This window comes from Pan paniscus, chromosome 4, assembly GCF_029289425.2.
Source record: "Pan paniscus chromosome 4, NHGRI_mPanPan1-v2.0_pri, whole genome shotgun sequence".
Taxonomy (NCBI): domain Eukaryota; kingdom Metazoa; phylum Chordata; class Mammalia; order Primates; family Hominidae; genus Pan; species Pan paniscus.
Window position 1 is genome coordinate 58,696,345 of NC_073253.2, and position 27,401 is coordinate 58,723,745.

The following is a 27,401-nucleotide window of genomic DNA, read 5'->3' on the forward strand; positions in this document are numbered from 1 at the left end:
AAAACATTTGCCTCATTCTTTTCAATGGCTGCATAATATTCTATTTTTTGGATGTCTCTTATTGAAGACAATCAATGTTTTACTTCTAACAAGGATGTTGCAATAAATATAGTTTTATAAAGTCATTTTGCATTGATGTATACTAACTATCCAGAAGTAGAACTGCTGAGCTAAAGACTAGGTGCATTTTAAATGTTTACAGATCTTGCCAAATTGTCTTCCAGATGGTTGTAATTTATATTGCAACCAACAACATATTGATAACCTATATCCTCTTATCAAATGTTTGGATTGTTATCAATTATGATAAAAGTTTGGATTTTTCTGAGTTTCAGCATCTTTTCATATAGGACATTTTTCTTGTAAACTATTCAAATATTTGTTCATTTTTCTGTTAGAGTGTCACACTTTTTCATACTGATTTATAAGAGCTTTTTATATCTTAAGAAAATTATGTCAATTGCTTCTCGGCCTTTTGGCTAAGATCAAGGTAAAGAAAATTATGCCTATATCTGTGATATAAGTTAAAGTATTTTTCTAGTTTCGACTTTTTTTTTTTACTTTTCATAATCAAATTTACAAATCTTTTTTTTTTTTTTGAGACGGAGTCCTACCCTGTTGCCAGGCTGGAGTGCAGTGGCATGATCTCGGCTCACTGCAACCTCCGCCTCCCGGGTTCAAGCGATTCTCCTGCCTCAGCCTCCCAAGTAGCTGAGACTACAGGTATGCGCCACCACACCCAGCTAATTTTTGTATTTTTAGTAGAGACAGGGTTTCACCGTGTTAGCCAGGATGGTCTCAATCTCTTGACCTTGTGATCTGCCCACCTTGACCTCCCAAAGTTCTGGAATTACAGGCCTGAGCCACTGTGCCCAGCTAAATCTTTTTTTTTTTTTTAACAGTCTCTTGGTTTTGTGTCATACTTCCCTATTCTGAGAATATCACAAAATCTGCAGCTTATCACTTTCAAACTCACCATTGACAATGAAGAGCAAATCTCCTGGATACCCCAATACCAGGGTAGGGTATGGGGATGCAGGGGAGTGGCAAATCCAAGAAAGAGATTTCCTTCCTGCAAATTACCAACCATCTTTCCCTTTATTCTGGCTCCTTTTCTAGAAAGCTCACTTTTTCTCCAAGCAAATGACACCAAGAATGACCTCATTCTTCAGATGAGATTCTGCTCCCTATATCCTGGTGTATGGTATAATGAAGCTACATAATACCCAAAACAAGTTTGATAGTGTAACAAAATCTTGACCATATCATAAGTAAATTGCAACACACTAAATGTTACACACACAGTATCAGGAAGGTTCCTTGCTCCTCACAGCCCTGAGTCTACATGGGCAACACCACCATCTAAAGGGAATCCAGCAGAGTAAGCATCAGGCTACCATCACAGTTTGACGAAATGCTTGCAAGGCCCACTGAAACAAATCACTTAGTATCCCACACCATAACAGAGTTGAGGCCTGGGCTGGCTTCAAGCATAATTATGCTGCAGTGCTTACTACCTTTTAGTTCTTGATGTGCTCTTCTGATCCAGACCCTGGAAGGACAGAGGTTGCTGCTGGAGACCTTTCCACCCAGCATCTGAATATGGCAAAGAGACTTAACCTTTACAGAAGTAAAATTTCTTGGGCCAGGCACAGTGGCTCATGCCTGTAATCCCAGAACTTTGGGAGGCTGAGGTGGGTGGATGACTTGAGCCCAGGAGTTCAAGACCAGCCTGGGCAACATGGCAAGACCCCGTCTATAAAAAAAAAAAACAACTAAAATTAGCCAGGCATGGTGGCATGTGCCTGTAGTCCCCAGAGGCAGGAGGATTGCTTGAGCCCAGTTGGGGGGAGCAGGTGAGGCGGCTGCAGTGAGCCCTGATGGTGCCACTCTAGCCTGGTGAGACCCTGTCTCAAAAAAAAAAAAAGAAGTAAAACTTAAATGTTACACCAGGTGATGTTTATTTGGAGGGCTAGACCTTTAGTTCAGTACTCAAAGACCAGCTTCAGATCTCAAAGTCCAGTGGAACTATAATATGAATAGTAGCCTCTTTGCAACTATAATAAATACACACACTCCCTATAAGAAACCAAAAAACAGGTATTAGTTTTCCAACCACCCTGGATGACAAAGACACATATACCTTATACCTTAGCTAGAAAAAAAACCATAATTATAGCAGCAACTGATATTGAAAACTACATGAACGTATTATATGTCTTCATTAATCCTTATAACAATCTTATAGGATACTCTTACTATCCCAATTTTTTAAACACTAGAGCAACAGAAATAAAAAGGTTGAATAACTTGCCCACATTCACAGAGCTACTGTACTGCAGACAGGATTGAACTCCAGAAGTCAAACTCCAGAGCCAAAGCTCTTAACCACTGCACAGTACTGCCTGTGCCGGGCAGATTGCCACAGATAGGAGGGAATCTGAGGAGAGTTGGGAGAAAAAGCACATCTATGCATGAGGAGAGAAGCAGTGCACTTGAGCGTGTGTGCTGAACTTTTAGTGAACTGGGGATTGGCAAAACTCCAGGAAGGCAGGTAACAAAGAGATAGCCTTTTTCCCAGGTGGACATTTAGACGTGTAAGTCAAACGTCCGGGTTTTTTAAATGTGCTAAAAATGCCTGCCCTTTGTGTACTAAATACCAGCAAAACTTGTCTGACTTCAAGTTATATGTCTCAATTTTGATGCTTAAATACATTAATAGAAAATAGAGTCTTAAGTAAATATTAGAATTTTTAGTGACATCAAAACTGAGTTTAAACATTATTTTAAGGTGCTAGCAAACGTTCACATTTAGATGGCAACCTACTTTGTTTGCTAAAACAAGGCACTGTCAGTAAATGCATTGTTCCTACTTCAGCCCCCATCATAGAGCTGGAACACGGTGAGGGTGGGGGCTTTTGTCTCAAACTGAAGTGCCAAACTGGAATTTTAAAAAAACCCTCTGGTTCCATCATGTTAATACTGCCTTGCAGATTTCATAAACCATACCTGAAAACAAACAGGTCAAATCGTGGTTAAGCAGCTTTTGATGCAGAAGCCTGAGTTTAATTTGGTTTTACATTTTTAAAGTATTTTAGGTTTACCTAGTGCATTTAAGGAGCACTGGGCCCAGGTCCCAGAGAGATTAGTAAACAGAAATTAATTTTAAAGACTTTTCATGGGGAAAATAAAATGCTTTTAACTTGGACCATATTGTTCATACCAACTACAAATACTGAGGAGAGGAAAACGTGGCACTGATATCTCTGACAGTCTTGCTTTAAAATCTCTAGAAGGTGGAGCACAGGACCAAGAGATGTGCAGGAATATCACTTCATTATATGTCCTGTCTAAAACTACATTGAATTGGATTTCAACAGTGCATTCTACAAAGAGGCAGTGGAACATGAGAAAAACACTGTAGTGAGATGGAGGGAGACATAAAATTCGTTGTTTAATGTCAATTATGGTATTTACCCTTATTCATTGCTAACACCCAAATTCACATCTCTATCCCAGACTTCACACCTGAACTCTCAATTTGTGTATTCAAATACCTGTTTTACCTCCCCATGTGGATGCCTGGAAGATGTCTCAAGCATAACAGACTCAAACTCCTTATCTTCTCCATAAAACCTTTTCCTTCCCTCAATCCTTTCCATCTCAGCTAATGACAACTTCATATCTTCAATTATTCATGTCAGAAAATCTGGGATCATCCTTGACTCTTTCTCTCATACCTTGTATCTTTCTTTTTGGGACAGGGTCTTGGTCTGTTACCCAGGCTGGAGTGCAGTAGCTTGATCATAGCTCACTGCAGCCTCAACCTCCTAGGCTCAAGGAATCCTCCCACCTCAGCCTCCCAAGCAACTGGGATTACAGGCACCAGCTACCACGCCCAGCTAATTTTGTGATTTTTGGATTTTTTGTAGAGGCAGTGTCTCGCAGGCAGGTCTTGAACTCTTAGCCTCAAGCAGCCCTCCCACCTTGGCCTCCCAAAGTGCTGGGATAACAGATGTGAGCCACTGTGCCCAGCCCCTATATCTTTATACCAAATTCTGTTGGCCTATATTCAAAATATATCCAGAATCTAATCACTTCTCACCATCTCTACTACCTACTATCCTGGTTCAAGGCACCATCATCTCTCACCTGAATTATTTTAATAGTTTCTTAAGTTTCAATTTAAGTGTTTTCTGTTTTCAGTTTAAGTGTTTTCCGTTTCTGCCTGCGTCCTTCTCCTGCCACCCACATGTATTCTCAGCCTGATTAATTCTTCTATTTTTCTTTTTTTTGTTTTTGTTTTTGTTTTTGGAGACAGAGTCTCGCTCTGTTGCCCAGGCTGGAGTGCAGTGGCATGATCTCGGCTCACTGCAACCTCCACCTCCCGAGTTCAAGTAATTCTCTGCCTCAGCCTCCCGAGTAGCTGGGATTACAGGCACCCGCCACCATGCCCAGCTAATTTTTGTATTTTTAGTAGAGACAGGTTTCACCATTTTAGCCAGGCTGGTCTTGAACTCCTGACCTCATGATCCGCCCGCCTTGGCCTCCCAAAGTGCTGGGATTACAGGCGTGGGACACCGCGCCCGGCCCAATTCTTCTAAAATAGTGTTGTACAACAGAAATACAATGTGAGCCACATATGTAATTTTTTTAATTTTTTGAGACAGGGTCTCACCCTGTCACCCAGGCTGGAGTGCAGTGGCACGATCATATAACTCACTATAACCTTAAACTCCTGGGTTCAAGTGATCCTCCCACTTCAGCCTCCCAAGTAGCTAGGACTACAGACATGAGCCACCATGCCTCATTTTTTTCTAAATTTTTAGTAGAGATGGGATCTTACTATGTTGCCCAGGCTGTTCGTATGTAAATTTAAAATTTCCAGAAATCACTTTTTGTTTTTTTAAGAAAGAGTCTTGTTCTGTCCCCCAGGCTGGAGTACAGTGGCACAATCTCAGCTCAGTGCAAACTTCGCCTCCTGGGTACAAGTGATTCTCATGCCTCAGCCTCCCTAGCTGGGGTTACAAGCATACACCACCACGCCTGGCTAATTTTTGTATTTTTAGTAGAGATGGGGTTTCATCATGTTGGCCAGGCTGGTCTCAAACTCCTGTCCTCAAGGGATCCGCCCACCTCAGCCTCCCAAAATGCTGGGATTACAGGCATGAGCCACTGTCCCAGGCCCAGAAATCACATTTTAAAAACTGAAAAGAAATAGATGAAGTTAATTGTAATAATATATTTAATTTATAAAATCTAGACACCTCTTGTCAGAATCTCTGTCTGCATCTCCCACTCTTCTGCCCCCTTACTCTGCTCTAGGCACACTCCTGTTTCAGGGCCTTTGCACATGCTCTTCCCTTTGCCTGGAATGCCCTTTCCCCAGAATAAGCATGATTCACTCTCTCAACTCCTTCAGGTCTTTGCTCAAATGTCAACTGCTCAGTGAGGCTTTTCCTGACCTCCCTATTTAAAATTCCTATAACCCCATGCCCTAAAGTTCCCATTCCCCTTTCCTGCTTTATTTTCTTAGCTCTTTTTTACCATCTAACATAAACATACATTTATTTGACTATTATGTCTCCTCCCACTAAAACATAAAGTTTATTAGGGAAGGAATTTTGGTCTATTTTATTCACTGTGGTATTCCCAGCACCTAGAAAAGTGCCTAATACATAGCAGGAACTCAAAAAATATTTGATGAATAAATTAACAAATGACTAAAAGTAAACACTGCTTTTAACAATGAGCACAAGCTATAACATCAGAAGGCAGAGGAAAGAGGTAAGGATGTCATGATGACCATTTAATGAAGACATGGCTGAGATTCCTTCCTTTCCTACTCTATCTATAGAGGAGAAACGACCAAGGGGAAATAAACTATGCCTTTTCTTGGAAGAAGTGGACAGGAGTCCTAGATATAAAACCTAGCCCTGAGCTTTGAAGATAAATTTAAGAAGGCTTTTATATCCAAGTTAAATCAATTAAAATAGGTTTTATCCAATATTAAGAGTTAGAAAAAAATGTAAAAACCATCCCCTGAATTAAAAGACTGCTTACAACTGAGATGCTATACTAAGAAAAGCTCCTTTCAAGGTTTGTTTTGCTAAATTCCATGATGCACAGTGGAGCCATATACAAGTTTATATTGAATATTTTCATTAATCAGTCAAAATCTTGGGGATATTGTTTTAACTAAGCAACATTTGAGAACAAAAGGTAACCACTGGTATTTACATATGTTCATTCATTATTTAAATAATGTCTTTTGGTACTTGCATCCTGATTAAGCTCCATCTTTACATTGAAGACTTAATTGAATGGAAACATGGAACTTTCTTTTTGACCTTAAACAGACTGACAGATTTCATTGTTTTAACTGCCAACCCACTTGCCTAAGTACATAAGCCAGACTCACAGACCTCCTTGAATTCACCTAACCTTCAACATGGAGCCCCCTTTGTAATCTATTTCCTAAATCTTTAGAATCTAATATCCTATCTCCATCCTCATTACCCACAATTGTCTCTTGCCTGAATTACTGCACCTAACTGGGCTTCGACCTTTGCTTCTCCAATCTCTTTTCCACATATCAGCTAGAGTAGTTTGATTTTTTTTTTTTTTTTTTTTTAGGCAAGATTTGGCTGTGTTGCCTAGGCTGGAGTACAGTGATATGATCTTGGCTCACTGCAACCTCTGCCTCCTGGGCTCAAGTCACCATCCCACTTCAGCCTCCCAAATAGCTGGAACTAGAGGCACATGCCACCATTCCCAGCGAATTTTTGTATTTTTGTAGAGACAGGGTTTCACCTTGTTGCCCAGGCTGGTCTCAAACTCATGAGCACAAGCAATCGGCCTGCCTCAGCCTCCCAAAGTGCTGGGATTATAGGTGTGAGCCAGGACACCCAGCCTTAAAGTAATTTTTTAAATAAAAGACTTGCTTTGGGAAGTCGTAGTTAACTACGACTTGCTTTGTGAAGCCTTTCCAGGCCAGGCTAATTGCTCCTACTATGGGTTTCTGTGACATCAGGGCTGCCAGATGTCAGGATGCCCAGTTAAATTTGAATGTCAGATAAACAACACATCATCTTTTAGTATAATATGTTCCCTGCTATTATATACTAACTAATGAATAGTTTTTTCTTATAAATATGTCCCATGCAATATTTGGGACATACTCAATGCTCAACATTTTTTTATTTGACATTCGAATTAACCCTGGGTCCTGTATTTTATCTATCAACCCTAAATCCAGTAAATCCTCTATCAGTAATCCTTTACCACGCAGTAATCATTTAAACAAGTGCAACAAGTGGTTCTTTGTTCCCCCAACTACTATGCAGCTCTGTGAGGGCAGGGCCGTGCAGTCTTACAGTTTTAGACCCAGCACCTGGCACAGCAGGCATTCCAGAAGACTGAGGAATACGTCCATCAAGCCAAAGCTCAAGCACCACCTGTTGGGAATTGACTCTAACTATAGGCAAACTCCCTGGGAGTGCAAAGCATTTTCAGCGTGGTGCAAAGACAGTCTCACGTCCACAGATGGATCAAATGATGGTGCTTTTTTTTCAGAATAGCTCCAGTGTGGCCGGGCGTGGTGGCTCACGCCTGTAATTGCAGCATTTTGGGAGACCGAGTCGGGCAGATCACCTGAGGTCAGGAGTTCAAGACCAGCCTGGCCAACATGGTGAGACCCTGTCGCTACAAAAATACAAAAATTAGCCAGGGATGATGTCAGGTGCCTGTAATCCCAGCTACTCAGGAGCCTGAGGCAGGAGGATCGCTTGAACCTGGGAGGCGGAGGTTGCAGTGACCCCAGATCATGCCACTGCACTCCAGCCTGGGGGACAGGGCAACACTCCGTCTCAAACAAACAAAAAGAATAGCTCCAGTGTGATAATACTGTTGACTCCCCAATGACAGCTTTAAGGTGACCCGACTATTTTACGTTCAAAAAGGACATTGAATTTTCACATCTATTTTACTTGACCCTCAAGGCAAATAATATCCATATTTAACAGATGAGGAAATGGAGACTCAGAGGGGGAAATGTCCTGCCTAAGATAACCAATAAAAGAGCCACAGTTTTGCCCTCAGGAGTTGACTTCACTAATTAGATTTTCAAAAAAAAGAAAAAATAGGCTAGGCATGGTGGCTCACGCCTGTAATTCCAGTACTTCTGGAGGCTGAGGCAGGTGGATCACGAGGTCAAGAGATCAAGACCATCCTGGCCAACATGGTGAAACCTGGTCTCTACTAAAAATACAAAAATTAGCCGAGTGTGGTGGTGTGCACCTGTAGTCCCAGTTACTCAGGAGGCTGAGGCAGAAGAATCACTTGAACTCGGGAGGCGGAGGTTGCAGTGAGCTCAGATCTCACCACTGCATTCCAGCCTGGCAACAGAGTGAGACTCCGTCTTAAAAAAAGAAAAAGAAAAAAATAGATGGCTGGGCACGGTGGCTCACGCCTGTAATCCCAGCACTTTGGGAGGCCAAGGCGGGAGGATCACCTGAGGTTGGGAGTTCAAGACCAGCCTAATATGGAGAAACCCCCGTCTCTACTAAAAATACAAAATTAGCCAGGCGCGGTGGCGCATGCCTGTAATCCCAGCTACTAGAGAGGCTGAGGCAGGAGAATCGCTTGAACCCAGGAAGCAGAGGTTGCGGTGAGCTGAGATCATGCCATTGCACTCCAGCCTGGGCAACAAGAGCAAAACTCTGTCTCAAAAAGAAAAAAAAAAATAGATGAAAGCATAATTAGATTTTAAAAAGAAAAAAAAGGAAAAAGGAGTTGACTTCCTGCTCTTTTCACTTTACCACACTAGCCACCTGGGCCAATATGAAAAAATCAGAATTCCTGGATTCTTTCTTCTCACCCAGAAAGCTTCTCTAGGAAGAAGTCTGGTATCTGAGTCCTCTCCACAGGTTCAATTGCTCCTCCCATAATGTTGCTCCTCCCCACAATAGTCTGAGAGACAGTAAGGCCTGGCACCACTCCCAGTGTTTCTTAGCTCGTCTCCCATGTTAGAGATGAGATTATTTATTTATTTATTTTTCTTTTGAGACGGAGTGTTGCTGTGTTGCCCAGGCTGGAGTGCAGTGGCATGATCTTGGCTCACTATAACCTCCTCCTCCCAGGTTCAGGCGATTCTCGATTCTCGTGCCTCAGCCTCCCAAGTAGCTGGGATTACAGGTGTGTGCTATCACCCCCAGCTAATTTTTGTATTTTTAGTAGAGATGGGGTTTCACCATGTTGGCCAGGCTGGTCTCAAACTCCTGACCTCATGTGATCCACCTGCCCTGGTCTTCCAAAGTGCTGGGATTACAGTCGTGAGCCACCACGCCCGGCCCAAATGACATTATTTAGGGCAGAATAGAGAGCTTGCTCAGAGTTATGGGGAAATAGGAGGAACAGTGGTCAGAACCCAAAATCCATTCCTTTTCTTTCACCTGCATCTCTAGGAGGCACCATCCCACCATCTACTAAATTTTCATAGACAGAAACTTGCACTTTGAGCAGACACATTTATCAGCTTTCTTCTGGAATGAGGTTAGGTGGCTGAACCTGCTCTTGGTTTGGCACCCAGTAGCCTCGCCTCTGGAAAACACCAGGGTTGAGGGTACCTGAGCTTTCTGCCGTTGCTAAGTGCCTGTGAGGTTGATTATGGGCTACTTGTGCTCCTGCAGCCCCTTCTCCTATAGGGTCAGAGACCCTCAGGAAGATTCACTCAGGCCACAGAAGGGCTCCAGCTTCTACCAGGACAGGAGTCTGTGGACTAAACCCGAGGCGCCTTGAGGAAACTGCCACGCCCGGTCGGCCTGGGCGTCCCCATTCCAGCTTTAATTTCCCTGAGTTTATCACCCTGAAGGAGCGGACGCAGGAAGCAGGGAAAAACCAAGGACTGGGCTGCCGGCGGGGCAGAAGGCCAGAAGCTAATGACCTAAAACGGAACAGGCTGTGAGCAATTCGATCAAACTCGAAATGCAACTTTCCAACAATGTTCTTAAACCGCTGTAGCCCCAGCTTGCTTGGCTTGGGGTGAAAAGTGTGGGAGAAAGTCTTCACGGCCTGCAGACTTGCTTGCCGACTGAGGTTGATCCGGCAGTTTTCCGTTTTGTTTTGAGCGCGAAAGCCGTGGCTGGCTGGTGGAGCTCCAATCTATTCCGCAGCACAAACGGCCCTTCTGAGGCTCTGCTCCCCGAGGCTGGCGGAAGGAAGGGCACTGGCTACTCCGGTACCCACCGAAACAAAACCGACAAACGCAACCGAATTAACACTATTGCTTGTTTGGGTCACTGAAGAAAACTTTTCCTGTGTCGACAGAATTCTAGCCCGACTTTCGTTTGGAACTCAGGATCAGACCTTTACAAAATTACCGACCTGGGTTAGAGGTGCCCGCACGTGTCGAGACCATCTGGCCAAGGACAGAGAGATGCCCCCTGGGAGAATGTTTTAACCGGCGCAGCGGAGCCGCTTGGCTGCGCCCGCCGCAGCCCTACTCCGTGCGCCGGGCTCCGCAGTGACCCGGGCTGCCGCAGCGACCCGGGCTGCAGCAGCGACCCGGGCTCCGGTTGCCCAGGTAACGCAGGACGCAGGCGCGAAAGGCGGGTGCCTGGCGCGCGCTGCAGCTCCCCCTCCCCCCGGCGGGCCGCGGAGGCGACGCGCTGCCTGCGCCCTGAGGCGAGTGGTTCTCCAGCCGGAAAATCGCGGCTCCGGTGCCGCTCTGGGCTCAGCCAGTGAGAGGCCGGGGGTGTGGTAGAGAGAAGGAACCGGCCAGGTACTTAGGACCGCGCCAGCCTCTGAGCCCGGCCTCCTTCGCACTTTCGAGTGCGCGTTTGCTGCCCGCCGCAGCCCGGGCGTTGAAGGTAGTAAAGCGGCCACCCGGCCGCATCATGGTGGCCCCCTGTCCCACCAGCCCCTCGAGCCCCGCCGCCCGAGCGGGGAGGCGGGACAACGACCAGAACCTTCGCGCCCCGGTGAAGAAGAGCAGGCGTCCGCGCCTCCGGAGGAAGCAGCCGCTGCATCCCCTGAACCCGTGCCCGCTCCCAGGAGACTCCGGCATTTGCGACCTGTTCGAGTCCCCCAGCTCCGGCTCAGACGGCGCAGACAGCCCCTCTGCGGCGCGGGGTGGTAGCCCCCTGCCCGGCCCGGCCCAGCCCGTGGCGCAGCTAGATCTGCAGACCTTCCGCGACTACGGCCAGAGCTGCTACGCCTTCCGCAAGGCGCGGGAGAGCCACTTCCACCCGCGGGAGGCGCTGGCACGGCAGCCACAAGTGAGGTGCTGGTAGAGCCAGCTCCACGCCGCCGCTCTTCCTCTCCTCCCAGGCTCTCTCCTCTCCTGCCGGCTCGGCCCTCCGAGCGCCCGGGCCCGCGACAGCCCAGCTCCCGCCCCGAGTCGAAGCACAAGGGGCCGTGGAGGGGCGTCACCGGCCTCATTTTACAGATGGAGAAAAGTGGGGCGTAGACGGCTTGAGGGACTTGCCCCGTCCCAAGCTGGCTACTGGGGCACGGTAGAGAGGAATTCGTTTCTGGGTTGAGTCTGGACTCCTACCGAACTCGGGCAAGTTATTTAACACCCCTGAGCTTCTTTCTTCATCTGCAAAATGGAACCCCTCCCCTTCCTTTGAATTGCTGAGCCCGTTACGCGAGGTAATGTGTACGACGCTCTCTGCACAGCGCCAGGTCCCAATCCCGGTGTTCCGGCTCAGCACGGCCCACGCGTTTCCCAGTTTCCATTGCGTTTCTCTTTCTGAAATCTTCTTGCCCCTCTCCTGGGAAGCTCCCCGATTCTTCTTGGCCCTTCCTTCCCTTCCACAGTCCCTCTCCACCCTAAGCCCAGCGGGCCCGCCTCCCCCCTCCTTCCCGGCAGGTGACGGCGGAATCCCGCTGTAAGCTGCTCAGCTGGCTGATCCCGGTGCACCGCCAATTCGGCCTCTCGTTCGAGTCGCTGTGCCTGACGGTGAACACTCTGGACCGCTTCCTCACCACCACGCCGGTGGCTGCAGACTGCTTCCAGCTGCTTGGGGTCACATCCTTGCTCATCGCTTGCAAACAGGTACCTGGGGTATCAAACAGGTACACGCGGCATCTGGGGACGCAGCCAAACTCCCCCGCCACTCCCTGGCCGCCCGTCTTTCCAGCGCGCACGATTCAGTGATGGGTTCCCAGAACTCATTTTATCAGACATTTGCATACGCATATATCCCTTAGCCTTAACTTCACAATTTCTCCACAAACGAACAATCCTGTCACTCGGCTTCCAAAGAAATAGCCTAATAGACTAATAGCTGTAATCAGTCCCAAATAGCTCTTTTGGCACCTCTAGTCTAGTCTCCTAAAAAGCCTTCAAAATTTCCCAAGCTTTTTTTTTTTTAGTTGGACAGTAGTTAAATCAACTGCGCTGGAAGTACGCTCTAGGTCACTTACGTGGAAGCAGTGGAGAGGCAGAGCCCCGGCTGTCTCTCTGGAAGGGATGGGGAAAGTCCGGGCGTCATACTGGGGTGGGCCTGGGGCCCGGGAAGCCGCAAAGCGGGGTTGAGTGCGCCCTGTGTTGCAGGTGGAGGTGCACCCGCCGCGCGTGAAGCAGCTTCTGGCCCTGTGCTGCGGCGCCTTCTCCCGGCAGCAGCTCTGCAACCTCGAGTGCATCGTGCTGCACAAGCTGCACTTCACCCTGGGTGCGCCAACCATTAGCTTCTTCCTGGAGCATTTCACGCACGCTCGCGTGGAGGCGGGGCAGGCTGAGGCCTCCGAAGCTCTGGAAGCGCAAGCCCTGGCGCGGGGGGTGGCAGAGCTGAGTCTGGCCGACTATGCCTTCAGCAGCTACTCCCCTTCCCTCCTGGCGATCTGCTGCCTGGCGCTGGCGGACCGCATGCTGCGGGTCCCGCGGCCCGTGGACTTGCGACTGGGAGACCACCCGGAGGCGGCGCTGGAGGACTGTATGGGCAAGTTGCAGCTGCTGGTGGCCATAAACAGTACTTCCTTGACTCACATGCTGCCCGTTCAGATCTGCGAGAAGTGCAGCCTGCCCCCGAGCTCGAAATAAAACAGATCCTTCGTTTCCTTTTAGTCCCTGGCCCGGCTGCTGGACCTCTCCCATAGCCTCAGAAGAGTGCAGTACTGGTCCACAGAGAAGGCTTCAGGACCTGCTTGGTCAGCTGCAGGTTGTAAATAGTGTACGATACTAGCATCTGGTATTTTATTTATTTTGCAGCGAGCACATGAGGAAGCTGAGTCTTTCACCAATAAACAGTTGTGGTTTGTCTAAATCCTGCAAGTGTCTATCTGCGGGGAGGGAAGGTAAATTCAGCTCAGGAATGGTGGTGGTTGGCAACGTTTGCGGGATTTTCCCTTCCCTCTGGGTCCACTCTGTAATTGGGATCTCTGTGGAAACACCAGGTCAGGTGAGGTCCTGGATACTGAATTCCAGAGATTAGTGGAGTCAGGCTTACCTGATGGCTTGGGTCCTGTGACCCTCGAATAGAACCTCTATGCTGTCCAGAGGGTTGCACTTGCTGGTGAGGCAGATGTGGGGCTGGGAAGCTTTGGGGACCACACAGGCACACAAGCAGAAGTGGGGGAAAGCCATATCCAGGCATGAGGAATCCCGTGTTCAAATGGAGCGTGTTGGAAACCAAGGATTTGACTGTGGTCACAGCCATTGCAGGTTGAGCCCATTTACCCTGCAATCACGTGGTCCAACTGTTCATGCTACGACATGTGAGCCCAAAGTAACTGGCATAATAGTCATAATGGCTATATTGAGCATTAAGTATGTCCTAGGTACTGTGTTCAGCATTTATTTCATTCTTCCAGCAACTCTATGGAGCAGAGTCTATTATCCCATTTTTCAGAGGAGGATGCTGGAGCACAGAACCATTAAACAACAGTGGAGTAGCCGGGATCTGAGTCTAGAGTCCCACTCTTAGCCACACTGCTAAATGTCCCCCACTTACAGGTTTCTGGTAATTCTCAAAACACCCTCTTCCTGAGATAGGTGGCAGTTATTTACTCAGTGCTCCCCATTCAGTAGGGACTATAGAGAACACATCTGGAGAGCCAGCGCAGTCTGTACCTCAGTCACGTTACAGGAATCGTTTTACAGATGAGAAAACCAAATTGAGAAATGAGACAGAGGCTTGCTGGAGTTTTGACTCCGCCTGTCATATTGTCTTCAGTCTCACTGTCACGAATCTGATGTAGGCACTGAATCTCTCAGCTCTGTCACCTCTAGCAAATTTCATATCCTCTCTGAGCTCTACAATTGATATCAAGGTTGTTGTCAGTCTAAATGAGATTGAAAAGCTTAAATGAGATTAAGTTTACGTGTTATAAGGTAGTATAGTGATTCAGTAAGTGGGTTCTGTATCCAATTTGCCAGGTGACCTTAAGCAAGTCACATATCTATGCCTACGTTTCATCTATAAAATGGGAATATCGGCCGGGCGCGGTGGCTCACGCCTGTAATCCCAGCACTTTGGGAGGCCAAGGCGGGCGGATCACGAGGTCAAGAGATCGAGACCACCCTGGCTAACACGGTGAAACCCCATCTCTACTAAAAATACAAAAAATTAGCCGGGCATAGTGGCAGGTGCCTGTAGTCCCAGCTACTCGGGAGGCTGAGGCAGGAGAATGGCGTGAACCCGGGAGGCGGAGCTTGCAGTGAGCCGAAATTGCAACACTGCACTCCAGCCTGGGTGACAGAGCGAGACTCCGTCTCAAAATAAAAAAATAAAAATAAAAATGGGAATATCAATAGGGCCTATTTAGTAGGGTGGAATTATAGCTCTAATGAGATGGTCCATACTGATCCCCCAGCACAGGTCCCCCAGCACATAGGAAGCCCTCAAGAAATAAAGGCTAGTGGTAACCTGCACAGTGATGGGAGGACAGGGGCTATGCAGAAAAACTTGGAGCAAAGAAACGAGAGCAAATATGGGAAAATAACAATTTGCGTGGGGTTGAACATATGGTTGTTCATCGTACTGTTTTTTCAAATTTTCTGTATGGTTGAAAAAAGTGATAATTTTTTGGGGGAAAATCTGTCATGTTCCCCTGCACCTAGGGTATATCAAAATGTATGACAAATACAAATAAAAAGCAAACTCAAATTTAGAGAAACTTCTTTGCACTTCTCTCAAAGTGTGCCTTCCAGGTGTTCTCGGAGCCAGGAGTGCCTTACTCTGGGCCCCTTGAATGCCTCTTCTGACATATTGCTATGCTAAACTTTCTAGGAACTTTCTCCTCCTTGGCTGTGGAAGAAGGACATGGTGATCCCCAAGCTATTTGTGTAAAAGCTGCTCTGTGATGGTGAAAAGGGAGGAGGAAGATCATATCACCTGTTTCAAATAACAAATTATTAGGGCCCTCTGCTTGGTTGTAAGAGGTTGGGGTCTGGTCCCCAGGCAAAAGAGTGACTTTGCGCGGAGTTGTCTTCACCAGTATCTGCTCCATTAATCAGCCAAGACTGCTATGAGTTACTGGTTCCAGAATCATCCACACTAGGAGTCATATAATCATGCTATTCCAGTTCCTGTTACAACAGATAATGTGCAATGCCCATATTTTTGTCTACTCCAACTTAGAACTCATTGACGAATATTTGGAAAATGGGCCTATCCTGGAAATTTTGTGACGATCTGCATGTGTGGAGATCTCCCCAAAACTCAGCTAAGAGCTTCCCTACTCATTTTAAAGGCTGGAAAGTGGGTGAGGATGGGGATGGAGATGGAGATGGACTGGCTAGTGGTTGTGCTACTCAGAAACCAGAGGAAACAGGAGACAGAGCTAGGAACAAGTTGTGGGAAGCTGGAAATACAGCTGAAAAGGCTTTTAAAAAATCACTAATTTACCCATACTAAGCACCAGTCACTTTACATAAATAATCTCACTCATCTTCACAGCAACTCTATTGAGGCCAGTGTAACTTTTTTTCCTAAAGACCTAGGGCTCATGGACCTGGTCCTCAGGCACTCTGACCCTAAAGCCAGAGCTCCTCACCATGAGCCATACCACACCACCTCTAGCTGGCTGACCTCACATCAATTCAGTTTCTGCATCTACTCGTGGGTCAGAGGGTCTCTCAGTCTATTCCAGCTCTACCATTGGATTACCTTCCACCGCTGTTAGGGTATCTTGTTTCTTACTAGAGGCTCTTTCACTATGACTACTAGGTATAAGGGGGAAACAAGGTGCCCAACATAGGGGGGTGGGTACACAAAGATTCCAATTTCAGACGACTGTTGAAATTGGATGAATATGAGTGGTACTGAGAAAGGTCCCTCGCCTAAGGATGCCCCTCCCTAGGAGATGCCTCGGACTCAGGAAAATGCCCATTCCTTGGAGAGGTGTTGGCTTGGGAATGGCAACTACGACTGCGAAGAGACCAGCCAAACGTGGTGATGGGCCGCTGAGGCCACTAGGAGAGACAGGAACAGGGTTTTCGGGGATTCGGTACTTTCCACTGTGGCGTTTTCAGAAAGTGGAGGAGGGTTCGTAGTGTCACTTTTTCTTAACGGACGGTCTTTTAAAGGCTGTGCTCACGCGCCACTGCCGAGAAGAGTGCGGGGCTTGGGGAGCGGGGCGGGCTCTTGGCGTCAGGCCAAAAGAGACCACGTGGAAATCCATAAGTCAGGACCCAGGATAAGGTTCAGGTTTGAGGGAAGGGGCTTCTGTAATAAGGGGGCTGTTCCAGGGCATCCCTGCCGGTATTCTACATCCTTACTAAATCCTGCAGGAGCGCAAAGGCCGGAGTCTAGCGCTGGCGGGTGTCACTCCACGTTTATTTCGTGCGCCTTGTGGCTGGAGTGGGAAGAAAAGGAAATAATCGTTAACTTTGCCATTCCCCCTGTCCGTAAGCGGGAAGACGGTACCCAGGGCGAGGGAGACCGGCGTTTGCCCGCCCCTCCTTCTCCCTCTCTTCGCCTGGCGCGTCCGGGAGGCGGCGGCGCCAAAGCTCGCCGAAACGGCGCTGGCGGGCCGGGGCCCCGCGCTGGCGGCTCCCGGGGGAAGCCCGGTTGCCAGGTTGGGTTTAACGCCTCCGCCCGCGCGCAGATTGTCCCGGGCTGAAGGCGCCACCTCTGGCGCTCAGGCGCAAGCCACCCCTCCCGCGCGGCGGTCCTCCCCGTCCCCCGCCGTCTCTCAGCACCTCCTCGGCCGCCCCTCGGCTCCTTCTCGGCCACGCGCCTGCCCCAACCTCTGGCTGGCTTCGGAGCCTGCAGGCACTGAAGGGAGTGCAGGGTGTGGATCGCTGCCCCAGCCCGGGCCGCCGCCTCCGAGCAGTCGGCACCGGGAGGCAGGAGGCACAATGCAGGCGTGCGGGGGCGGCGCGGCCGGCCGTCGGGCCTTCGACAGCATCTGCCCCAACAGAATGCTGGCACTGCCGGGCCGGCTGCTCTGCAAGCCGGGGAAGCCGGAGAGGAAGGTGGGGCGGTTGATTCGGGCCGGGCGGGGTCTGCGCGCTCCGTGCCCCGAGGGCTGACCCGCGTTCAACGTTTGTGTGCCCGGCCAGTTAGCTCCTCCGCGGAAGTTCTTCCCCGGATGCACAGGCGAGAGCCCGGTGTCGGTGTACGAGGATCCCCCGGACGCCGAGCCCACAGCGCTGCCAGGTGAGCCCCGTGGCACCCACGCTACCCCTCGGGTTCCCCGCGCCGGGAGGGTGTGGCGCGCACAGCTCGGAGGAGCTTCTCTCCCCCGGGCTCTGACGTCCTAGCTGCGAGCCTGGCGGAGAGGCTCAGGGCCCGCCCGGCGCGTGTCTCCCGGTCTCCCCGCGCAGCCCTCACCACCATAGACCTGCAGGACCTCGCTGACTGCTCTTCGCTACTCGGGTCCGACGCGCCGCCTGGTGGTGACCTGGCCGCCTCGCAGGTACCTCCCCTTCTCGTGGAGCCTCGTGGTTTCACGCAACCCAAACCCTCCTCTGGGGTGGTAGTTTTAATTCCCCAAAAGCTCCTCTCGGGTCGGGAGCGCAGGCACACTCAGCTGGTGAGGGGAAGCATCGTGCAGGCACCTGAGCCTCCCAGATCAGAACTTCTACTTGCATCCTAGTATGTTATGAAGGCCACATATCCACCGGAGCTGATTTGACCAACTTGATACAGTCGGGCTCATCTGGAGGCCTCCCCTCCTATTTCCCACCCTGTCTACTCTTTGGAGCTGTGACAAGATTGCGCACTGAGAGACCAGGCGGGTGGGTGGGAGCAAAGTTGCGCACTGGGAACCTGTTGCATTCCTATCAGTTCTCCCAACACCCCCTTCCTGGCCATTTTCATTCCGTTGGTATATAAGAAGAGTGGAGGTTGATGGATAACTTCTCTATCAGGACTGGAAAAGAGCAAGAGAATTTGCAGTTGGAAGAAGCAGGAAGGACAAAGGACTCTGGAAGTAATCTTGCAGAAAATGTTCTTCTCTGCAGAGACAGTCCTTCAGCAATTGGGCGCTTTTTCAAAGTCCTGTTCAGCCCTTCGAAAAGCTCTAGTCACTTGCCGTGATGGGGCAAAAAGGCACTTGACTTTTTTCTTTTCCCCAAAACCTGTCTTCTTGCTCCCATCCCACTTCCACCACTTGCTGGTGCTGACGCTTCCCAGGCAGAGAAGGGAGCCTCCCAGCACTGGTGTCTGGGAGGCCAGAAGCCTGGCTCATGGGTAGGACACGAAGTGCCCAGAGGGACAGGAGGTCTTAAACAGATGCAACCCCCAGGAAAAGTGCCAGTTTCAGCTTGCTGGCAATAGGTCTGGGGTTCGCAGACAGGCCCAGTATGGAACTCTACAAAGAATTGACCACCTCCCAGAACTGGGAGTGCTGGTGGAGCAAAACTCAGCCCTCCTCCAAGGGCCTCCTAGAACCTTGGGCTAGAGCCCAGAGACACTCAGTTTAGGTGGCTGCTGAGAGCAGAGATTGTTAAGGCAAGAGTTGGGAGTGGGCACTGCACTGCAGAGGACATTTAATTGTTCTTTTTAGATCTGGATGATCAAATAAGGAAAGATAATGCCTGAGCATCTTCCAACTGACCCAGAGGCCTAGGTCACTCCCTTACCCCAGCATGTTTATTGTGCAAGTAACAAAACCCAAGCAGCTCTCATTGGATGTTTGTCTAAGTATACAGATTCTACATTTGGCATCATGCTCTTTGTTAGAATTTTTTTCTTGCATTTGTAGTTGGAGAAATGCCAGATTTATCTAATTGGGGAGGTAGAATTCAAAGTTTCATTTTGTTTATTTTCTTTTTCTTTTTTTGAGACAAGGTCTCACTCTGTCACTCAGACTGGAGGGCAGTGACATGATCACGGCTCACTGCAACCTGGACCTCCCAGGCTCAGGCGATCCTCCCACCTCAGCCTCCCAAGTAGCCAGGACTACAGGTGCACACACCACGGCCAGCTAGTTTTTGGTTTGTCTTTACTTTTTGTACAGATGGGGATTCGCCATGTCACCCAAGCTGGTCTTGAACTCCTGTGCTCAAGCGATCTGTCTGCCTCAGCCTCTCAAAGTGCTGAGATTACAGGCATGAGCCACTATGCCCAGCCTCGAAGTTTCAAGGACAGAGCTCACATCAGATGGACCAAAAAATCCAGGATTTTTCCTGGGAAAGACAGAGCTAGTTCAGAGGAAAGAGGCCCCCAGGGGAGAAACACTCAGGGAGACCCCTGGGACACTCAGATCACATTTCCCCATTCCTTTCCTGCTGGGAAAGGTGGACAGAGAGAGGAAGTGCTCTAGAAATGTTTGAGGTTCAGAATGGGCCAACACCTGGATTGGCATAAGAGGTAGCATTTCCAGGGCCCCAGTTCCTGAGTTGGCCTCCAGTCTCCTCATGAGACTTTTCTCAAATCCCTACCCAGGAGGAGACCTTCCAGTTATTGAAGAATGAGCCCCTTCAACCAGGGCAGCACTCATGCTCCAGGACTTGTCTGGGGCCCTCAGCCCTTCCTTTCTCATCTCCTTTCTCTTATAGTCTCAGCATCCAACTAGTGGCAGAGGTGCTAGAGGCCTCCCTGCTTGACTCTTTTCTCCCAAGGGAAAACTGATACTTGTACATTCTTTGAAGTTAGGGGCAGAGTAAGTTCCTCTTCCCAGAAATATTTTAATAGTAAAGAAGGGCTTTGGGGATAACAGTATGATGAGCACAAAGGAATGAATCAACAGTGCATTCAGTATAATAAGGTCTTTCTGGTGGGCTATTGGATGCATCTTCTCTTACCATGGCCCTTGAGACTCCTGTCCCCTTCCCAGTGCTGTCTTCGGTGGAAGCCAGCTTTCCTAAAAAGAGAGAAAAGCTAGAGGAAATGAAGTATGGAGGCAGGAGGCCCTATTCCACTACTTCAGAGCTGGGTGACTGGGTAACTCTCTGAGCTTCAGATTCTTCCTCAAAGAGGAATCAGTTAGGCCCCGGCTGCTTCCCACACTGGTATGAGGATGAACTGAGAGACTGTGTAAAAGCGTTTTTATCAACTCTAAATGTCCATGAATTAAGGGAACAAGAAGGCCCATGCGCCTCCAGCCCCTTAGGGTCTCCTTTCCCCTCACACACCCAGACACTCTGCAGGAGGCCGGGAGAGTACAGTTCATAATGTTGGAGGTGCACCGGCTGTACGAGAAAAGTCTACTCCCAACTTTTTGGGAAACTGAAAGAGCAATGGAGGCCGCACTGGCTGTGCGCAGAACAGAAGCATTTCCCATATTCTCCTGGCCCCTCGAATCACAGCTTTCTTCCCGCTCGGTTGCAGGGGTGGGGCGGTTAGCTGGGGCCAAACCTTGGCGGGAAACGCGGCCTCAAATTACTGCTCGAGGCCCCTGCAGGCTGTCGGGTCTTGGGTGGAAAGATCCGGTGTTCAAGACGTGCTCTCAGCTCCTACAGCGGCGGCTCGGTGGCCGGTCGCTGGTGAGTCGGAGTTAAAATTTCGCAGGCGCACAGGGAACCGCCGAGCCTCACGGAGGCGGCTGCTTAGCTAGTTGGTGGGTGGCGGGCTACTCGGCTGCCCGGAGCCGGCGCAGGGCCGCCGCACCGCGGGTGGAAGGACCCATTCCCGCCACGCAGCTGCTCTGCAGGAGCCGCGAACTGCTGCCCCCTTCCCCCAGTCAGTGTCGTGCTCCGTGCGTCCCGCTCCCCACCGTGGCAGTGCAAGCCTGCTGGGTTCCCTGTCTCGGATGGGGCTTGAATTTTCGGGTACGAGACTGGGCTGGCGACGTAAGTGCGAGCAGACCGCCGCCGAGCCCGGGAGGAGGTCTGTTGGTCTAGAAAGGGTTCCGGACCCGCCACAAAAATTGTTTTATTTGGGGGGACTTAGGGGTACAAGTGCAGTTGTGTTACGTGCATATATTGCATAGTGCCTGCCAGATTTTTAACAGGGACGCCAATATTTATTGAAGGCTTTCTAACGCCAGACTCGTTAACCAGTGTACACCTCTGGTTTTTTTCAGAACCATTCCCACCAAACGGAAGCAGACTTCAATCTGCAGGATTTCAGAGACACGGTGGATGATCTCATTTCAGGCAAGTGCAGTCTCCTGGCAGTTAAATAACAGCGGGGGTGTCCCCCACTCCCAAATCAGACTAGTTCAGATTTCGTGGTCGTGAAGGTGGTAAACCCAGCCAACTGTCAACGACTCTCCAGCAACTCATCAAAGAGTCAGCCTTTTCCATATTTAGGACATTTCTCTCCCCCGTGGAGAAGTCGAACCGCTGGATCTACATAGCGCTTTATCTGGGATCGGTGTGAGTTCTGGGAGAGGGAGCCCTATGCTGTGGTGTGGCAGGGGAGGTTGAGTGACGAGTGTGCAGGGTATCGAAGGCCTGTGTGACGTGCAGGCCCAGGGAAGTGTTCTTGATTGAATTCAGGTAAACTTAACAGGCATATGTTGGATACCTGCTGTGTATGTACAGGCTATCAGGAAGGGCCTCGTAATCAGGGGTTTAGGAGTGAGGGTGCTTAATTTAATAAAGAAAAATCTCTACATACACCCTACACCGAGAGTGGCATTTTGCTCCTGTAACTAGCTGGGCATGAATTTGAGGCTGCAAATCCAGCTCCTGCTCTTCTCCAGACTCATCCTCTATGATGTCGCCTACCCTGGCCAGCGGAGACTTCCCCTTCTCTCCTTGCGACATATCACCATTCGGGCCCTGCCTCTCCCCGCCACTGGACCCACGGGCCCTGCAGTCACCACCGCTGCGCCCTCCAGACGTGCCCCCGCCTGAGCAATACTGGAAGGAGGTGGCGGACCAGAACCAGAGAGCGTTGGGAGACGCGCTTGTTGAGAATAATCAAGTAGGGACACCGGTCTGGCGACCAGGAATCCTGGGGCAGGGACAGGATATAGAGGGTGGAAGTGGGGTTTGCAAGGGAGAGGATGAGGTCCTGTGAGTCGGAACCAGTGGACTGACTGGTGGTTCACGTAGCTGCCATTGCTCCGGTGGCTCCACCTGTTTCCAAATTCATTAAGTGGGAATAATTCTACCCCACCTGATTTTTATTTTATTTTATTAATTAATTTTTATTTATTTATTCATTTTTTTTTGAGACGGAGTCTCGCTCTGTCGCCCAGGCTGGAGTGCAGTGGCATGATCTCGGCTCACTACAACCTCCGCCTCCCAGGCTCAAGCCATTCTCGTGCCTCAGCCTCCCAAGTAGCTGGCATTACAAGCGCATGCCACCATACCTGGCCAATTTTTATATTTTTAGTAGAGACGGGGTTTCACCATGTTGGCCAGGCTGGTCTGGAACTCCTGACCTCAGGTGATCCGTCTGCCTCAACCCCCAAAGTGCTGAGATTATGGGCGTGAGCCACTGCACCTGGCCATTTTATTTATTTTTAAAAATAGTTTTATTTGGGGGGATTTAGAGGTACAAGTGCAGTTGTGTTACATACATATATTGCATAGTGCCTGCCAGATTTTTAATAGGGACGCCAATATTTTTTGAAGGCTTTCTATGTGTCTGGCCCTGGACTTACCAATTTATACTTTTTCTTCCCACTTAATGCTCACAATCATTGAGCTAGATACTCTTACTAGCCCCGTTTTACAAGGAAATCGAGACATAGGATTGTTGAACTTCGGTGACAGAACCTAGATCTGCCTGTTGCCCAAGTCAGTACTCTTTATCAGCACGCTACACCGAGGATTAATGGAGATAAATTTTGTCCAAGTGCTTTGTTTAAAAAAAAAAAAGTAAATTGATTATTATTCTCACTAGCGTAAATGCCTGTGCGTCCCCAGTTCCTGATGAGACGTCAGGATCTGGGTTTGATTCATGCCAGATATGCAGACGAGACCCAGCACAGTACCTACCCCTGAATGTTTGGGTCTCCTCCTGCAGCTGCACGTGACATTGACCCAGAAACAGGAGGAGATCGCCTCGCTCAAGGAGCGGAACGTGCAGCTGAAGGAACTCGCCAGCCGAACCCGGCACCTGGCCTCGGTGCTGGATGTAAGTGGGGCGCGGGCGTGTGGGAACTGCAGCACGTCGGAACTGAACAGTTCAGTGCATCCCCGCCCAGCATCGGGACCCGTGGGGGCCCCGGAGAGGAGAGTACCGCTGAGTGCGTGGTGCGTAGCGCGCCTAGGTCACCTTTTGCACGCTCCGAACCCGGAGGGTCCGGCAGGCCCCAGGGCGGCGCTCTTCCCTGTCTTTCGTAGAAGCTGATGATCACACAGTCCCGGGATTGTGGGGCGGCGGCCGAGCCCTTCCTGCTCAAGGCGAAGGCCAAAAGGAGCCTGGAGGAGTTGGTCAGCGCTGCGGGGCAGGATTGCGCGGAAGTGGACGCCATCCTGAGGGAGATTTCCGAGCGTTGCGATGAAGCCCTTCAGAGCCGCGATCCCAAGCGGCCCCGACTGCTGCCAGAGCCCGCGAATACTGACACCAGGCCCGGGAACCTGCATGGCGCCTTCCGGGGGCTGCGCACAGACTGCAGCCGGAGCGCGTTGAACCTGAGCCACAGTGAGCTGGAGGAGGGCGGCTCCTTCAGCACCCGCATCCGCAGCCACAGCACCATCCGAACCCTCGCCTTCCCCCAGGGCAATGCCTTCACCATCAGAACAGCCAACGGGGGTTACAAGTTCCGCTGGGTCCCCAGTTGAGCTGTGATGTGGTCCGCCAAAACACTGCCCTGTGTTTCCACTGAAGTGCCTGGAGGCTTCCCAGAACTTTGACTTCAGGTTGAATGCCACCCTGAAACACTTTTTCAGGAACAAAAGCATCTTGATACCGATGCATTGTAAATTTCTGCTACAAAACATTGTATAGCCCCTCCCCTTGTCACAGTGAAACTCTGTGTATATATGTATATGTCACATATGTCACAGCCAATTTTAAAAGTATTTATTTTTAGCAGCTTTGAATTATGTATTTTTAGAGCAGGGAAGGATTTAGAAACCATAGTTACTTTTATAATTATGTAATGCTCTAATATTATAAGAAGGAAAAGAAGGCTCTAAGAGATTAAGTAATTTCCTGCAATGGGAAACACTGGAACCTTTCAATCACTTTAACTAGTCACTTAAGGACTCTAGGCCCAGAAGCCTGGTTTCTGGGTCACTCAACTTCCCTCAGTCCTAAAAGGACACCTAATTTTGTTACTATTGAAAATTTTTATTTTGGTGGCCAGAATACGAAACCGGGAGAGGTAACCCAAACAGTTGTCTTAGGAAAAGGCAGATTCTCAGAGGCAATGGGCTATCAACAAAATAGGTGCTAAGCACATTTGTTTGTAATGATCATTCATATAATTTAGAAGATTTATGGTAACAGTTTATATTCATTATCCATACAGTTCTATTTGTGCAAATAGAATAACCACCTACAAGCAAACAGTGTTAATGAGAAATATATATTGTTTTAAGAAAATAGCATATACCGCATGAAAAAGAGTGTTCCTTTTTTTTTTTTTTGCCAGAAATCAAGTGTGGAAGTCTTGATCAAAGTAAAACTACCTATTTGAACTGCACAGATAAAACTGGGGTGCACAATCATATTTTACATTTCTTGGCTTGATTTATATAACTTGTAAGAAAAACTTAACTATAAAAAGTCAGTGTGCCTTCACTTTGACTTGACTTCTGTTCCCTTTTGTCTGGGATTCTTTTTCCTACTCATTTCTGAAATTATATGAGTGGCATATGTCAAGTAGTGATTTGTCCTGACCTTCACAGTTCTTAACATGAGGTCTACTTCTTGCACTTGGGGGCCCAGCTTGGGCACGTTTCCAGCTGTGTTACGCCACACTGCATTGCTGGTTCTGCCCTCTGAGAGGAGATATCAGGTAACAGGTGACTTGGCAGCGTGGCAGAACCTGCTCTTCCAGTTTGTCATGTATGTACTGCTATCTGTATTTAAATAGCCATTTAGAAACCAAAAAAAAGCTGATAAAATAGACCATATTTCCTCATATTTTGTCTAACAAATGGACTCTTAAAAAGTACAGTGGATGGCCCAGAATTTTTTTTCATCAGCTCAAATATAAAGTTACCACAGTTCGGGATAAGAAAAAACAAAAAATCACTTCCCCCCAACCTCTTAACCTGTCCCCCAAAACAATCAGCTTGTCATGTCTTTTCCTCTCTCCTTAATGAGTATTCTTATAATGCTTTAATAACAAATAACCAAAAAGTTTTCAATATATAGGTTTTTTTCTGTATGTCTTATGACTGGAGTTTTTAAAATTACATTTCTTCCTGCCTTTAAGATTATATCCCTGTAATTGTCATATTAGCCATTGGTAACTTGAACTGCTTAAGTATCTTTCACTTCTGAGGCAGGGGTTGGGGTGGGAGGTTGGAGGTCGGGGCGTCATCTTGTGGACTAATGGCACAAGTGACTAAATTAGTTAGCAGTAGTAGAATTTACAAATTAGATTCATTTGTTTATTTAACAGATATTTATTGATTATTACCGAGAATCTTAGTAATACAGATACTAAGTAAACAGCAAAATAACAAAACACAAAAATCTTGCCCTCATGGATCTTACTTTCTCCTGGGAAGACATAACTACCAAACAAATAAATATATACATGCTATGAAGAGTAAGGATAGAGAATTAGAGAATTCTGTGTGTGGCATGATAAGAAATACATATTTGGTCTTTGTCTCTGGTTCCTGGCTTCTGGCTTCTAAAATCCTTGGACTCTAACCAGTGATGAGTGCCATCTTGCTATGTTTCCCAGGCTGGTTTTGAACTCCCAGCCTCAAGCGATCCTCCCTTTCCCCCTCAGCCTCCCAAGTGGCTGGGGTTATGGGCCTGAGCCACTACACAGCTAAGAGTGTCTTGTGTGTGCTAATGAGATGGCTGGTGTCTGAGAGCCCCTAGAGAGCTTCAAGATGGGGGCTAGTCTTTAGAAAGTCCAAGCAATGGCTGGGTATGGTGGCCGCTGCCTGTAATCCCAGCAGTTTGGGAGGCCAAGGTGGACAGATCACCTAGGAGTTTGAGACCAGCCTGGCCAACATGGCGAAACACTTTCTCTACTAAAAAGACAAAAATTAGCAAGACAAAAATTAGCTGGGCTTGGTGGTGAGTTCCTGTAGTCCCAGCTACTTGGGAGGCTGAGGCAGGAGAATCACTTGAACCTGGGAGGCAGAGGTTGCAGTGAGCTGAGATCATGCCACTGCACACCAGCCGCCTGGGTGACAGAGCAAGACTCCATCTAAAAAACAAAAAAAGTCATGATTAGAGGGTTGGAACTTTCAGCCTTTCGGCCTCTGCTTCTTGTCCCCACCTCTGGGCAGAGGGGAGGGGCTAGAGATTGAGTTATCCCAATGGCCAATGATTTATTTAATCAATATGAAACCTCCATAAAATCCCCTAAGTGATAAGGTTCAGAGAGCTTCCAAGTTGGTAAAGCTATCTAGGTGCTGGGAGGGTGGTGTGCCCAGAGAGGACATGGAAGCTGTGCCCCCCTCACCATACTTTGCCAAGTGCATTTCTCCTATTTGGCTATTTATGAGTTGTGACCTTTATAATAAACAAATAATAGTAAAAAAATGAGTTCCTGAGTTCTGTGAGCCATTCTAGCAAATTATTAAATCTAATGGGGTGTTATGGGAACCCTAGACTTTGTAGCCAAGTCAGAAATGTGGGCATGCTAGGCACCTGACTGGCATCTGAAGTGAAGGAAGTTTTGTGGACTAAGCCCTTAAATGTGTGGAATCTGACAATAACTCTAGGTAGTGTCAGAATTGAATTGAATTACAGGATACCCAGTTGTATCCGGAGAATTGGAGAACTGGTTGTTGGTGTGGAAAAACCCCCGACATATTTGGTGTCAGAATCTTGTAAATAAAAATAGCTCAGCGCGATAGTAGGTAGTCTTTGGGCCTATGTGGTCTACCCTAGTTCAGGAATATGTGTTAGCCTGAAATTACCTCAATAATCACTTCATTTCCAATAGGACCAGGTACAGTTCTAGTT

General features: G+C 48.5%; 2 protein-coding genes across 2 annotated transcripts; both read left to right on the top strand.

Moving 5' to 3' along the window:
* The first annotated feature begins 10,483 nt into the window (after positions 1-10,483).
* Positions 10,484-13,268, top strand: CCNO (cyclin O). Its single transcript, XM_003827365.7, has 3 exons — positions 10,484-11,276; positions 11,873-12,058; positions 12,560-13,268. The coding sequence occupies exons 1-3, from the start codon at positions 10,896-10,898 to the stop codon at positions 13,043-13,045; spliced, it is 1,053 nt and encodes a 350-aa protein (XP_003827413.1). The 5' UTR covers positions 10,484-10,895; the 3' UTR covers positions 13,046-13,268.
* Positions 13,269-17,128: 3,860 nt separating this feature from the next.
* Positions 17,129-25,547, top strand: MCIDAS (multiciliate differentiation and DNA synthesis associated cell cycle protein). Its single transcript, XM_003827364.4, has 7 exons — positions 17,129-17,422; positions 17,510-17,606; positions 17,774-17,865; positions 21,418-21,490; positions 22,042-22,265; positions 23,316-23,426; positions 23,636-25,547. Exons 1-7 carry the CDS (start codon positions 17,306-17,308, stop codon positions 24,074-24,076), a joined length of 1,155 nt encoding a protein of 384 aa, XP_003827412.1. The 5' UTR covers positions 17,129-17,305; the 3' UTR covers positions 24,077-25,547.
* Positions 25,548-27,401: the final 1,854 nt, after the last annotated feature.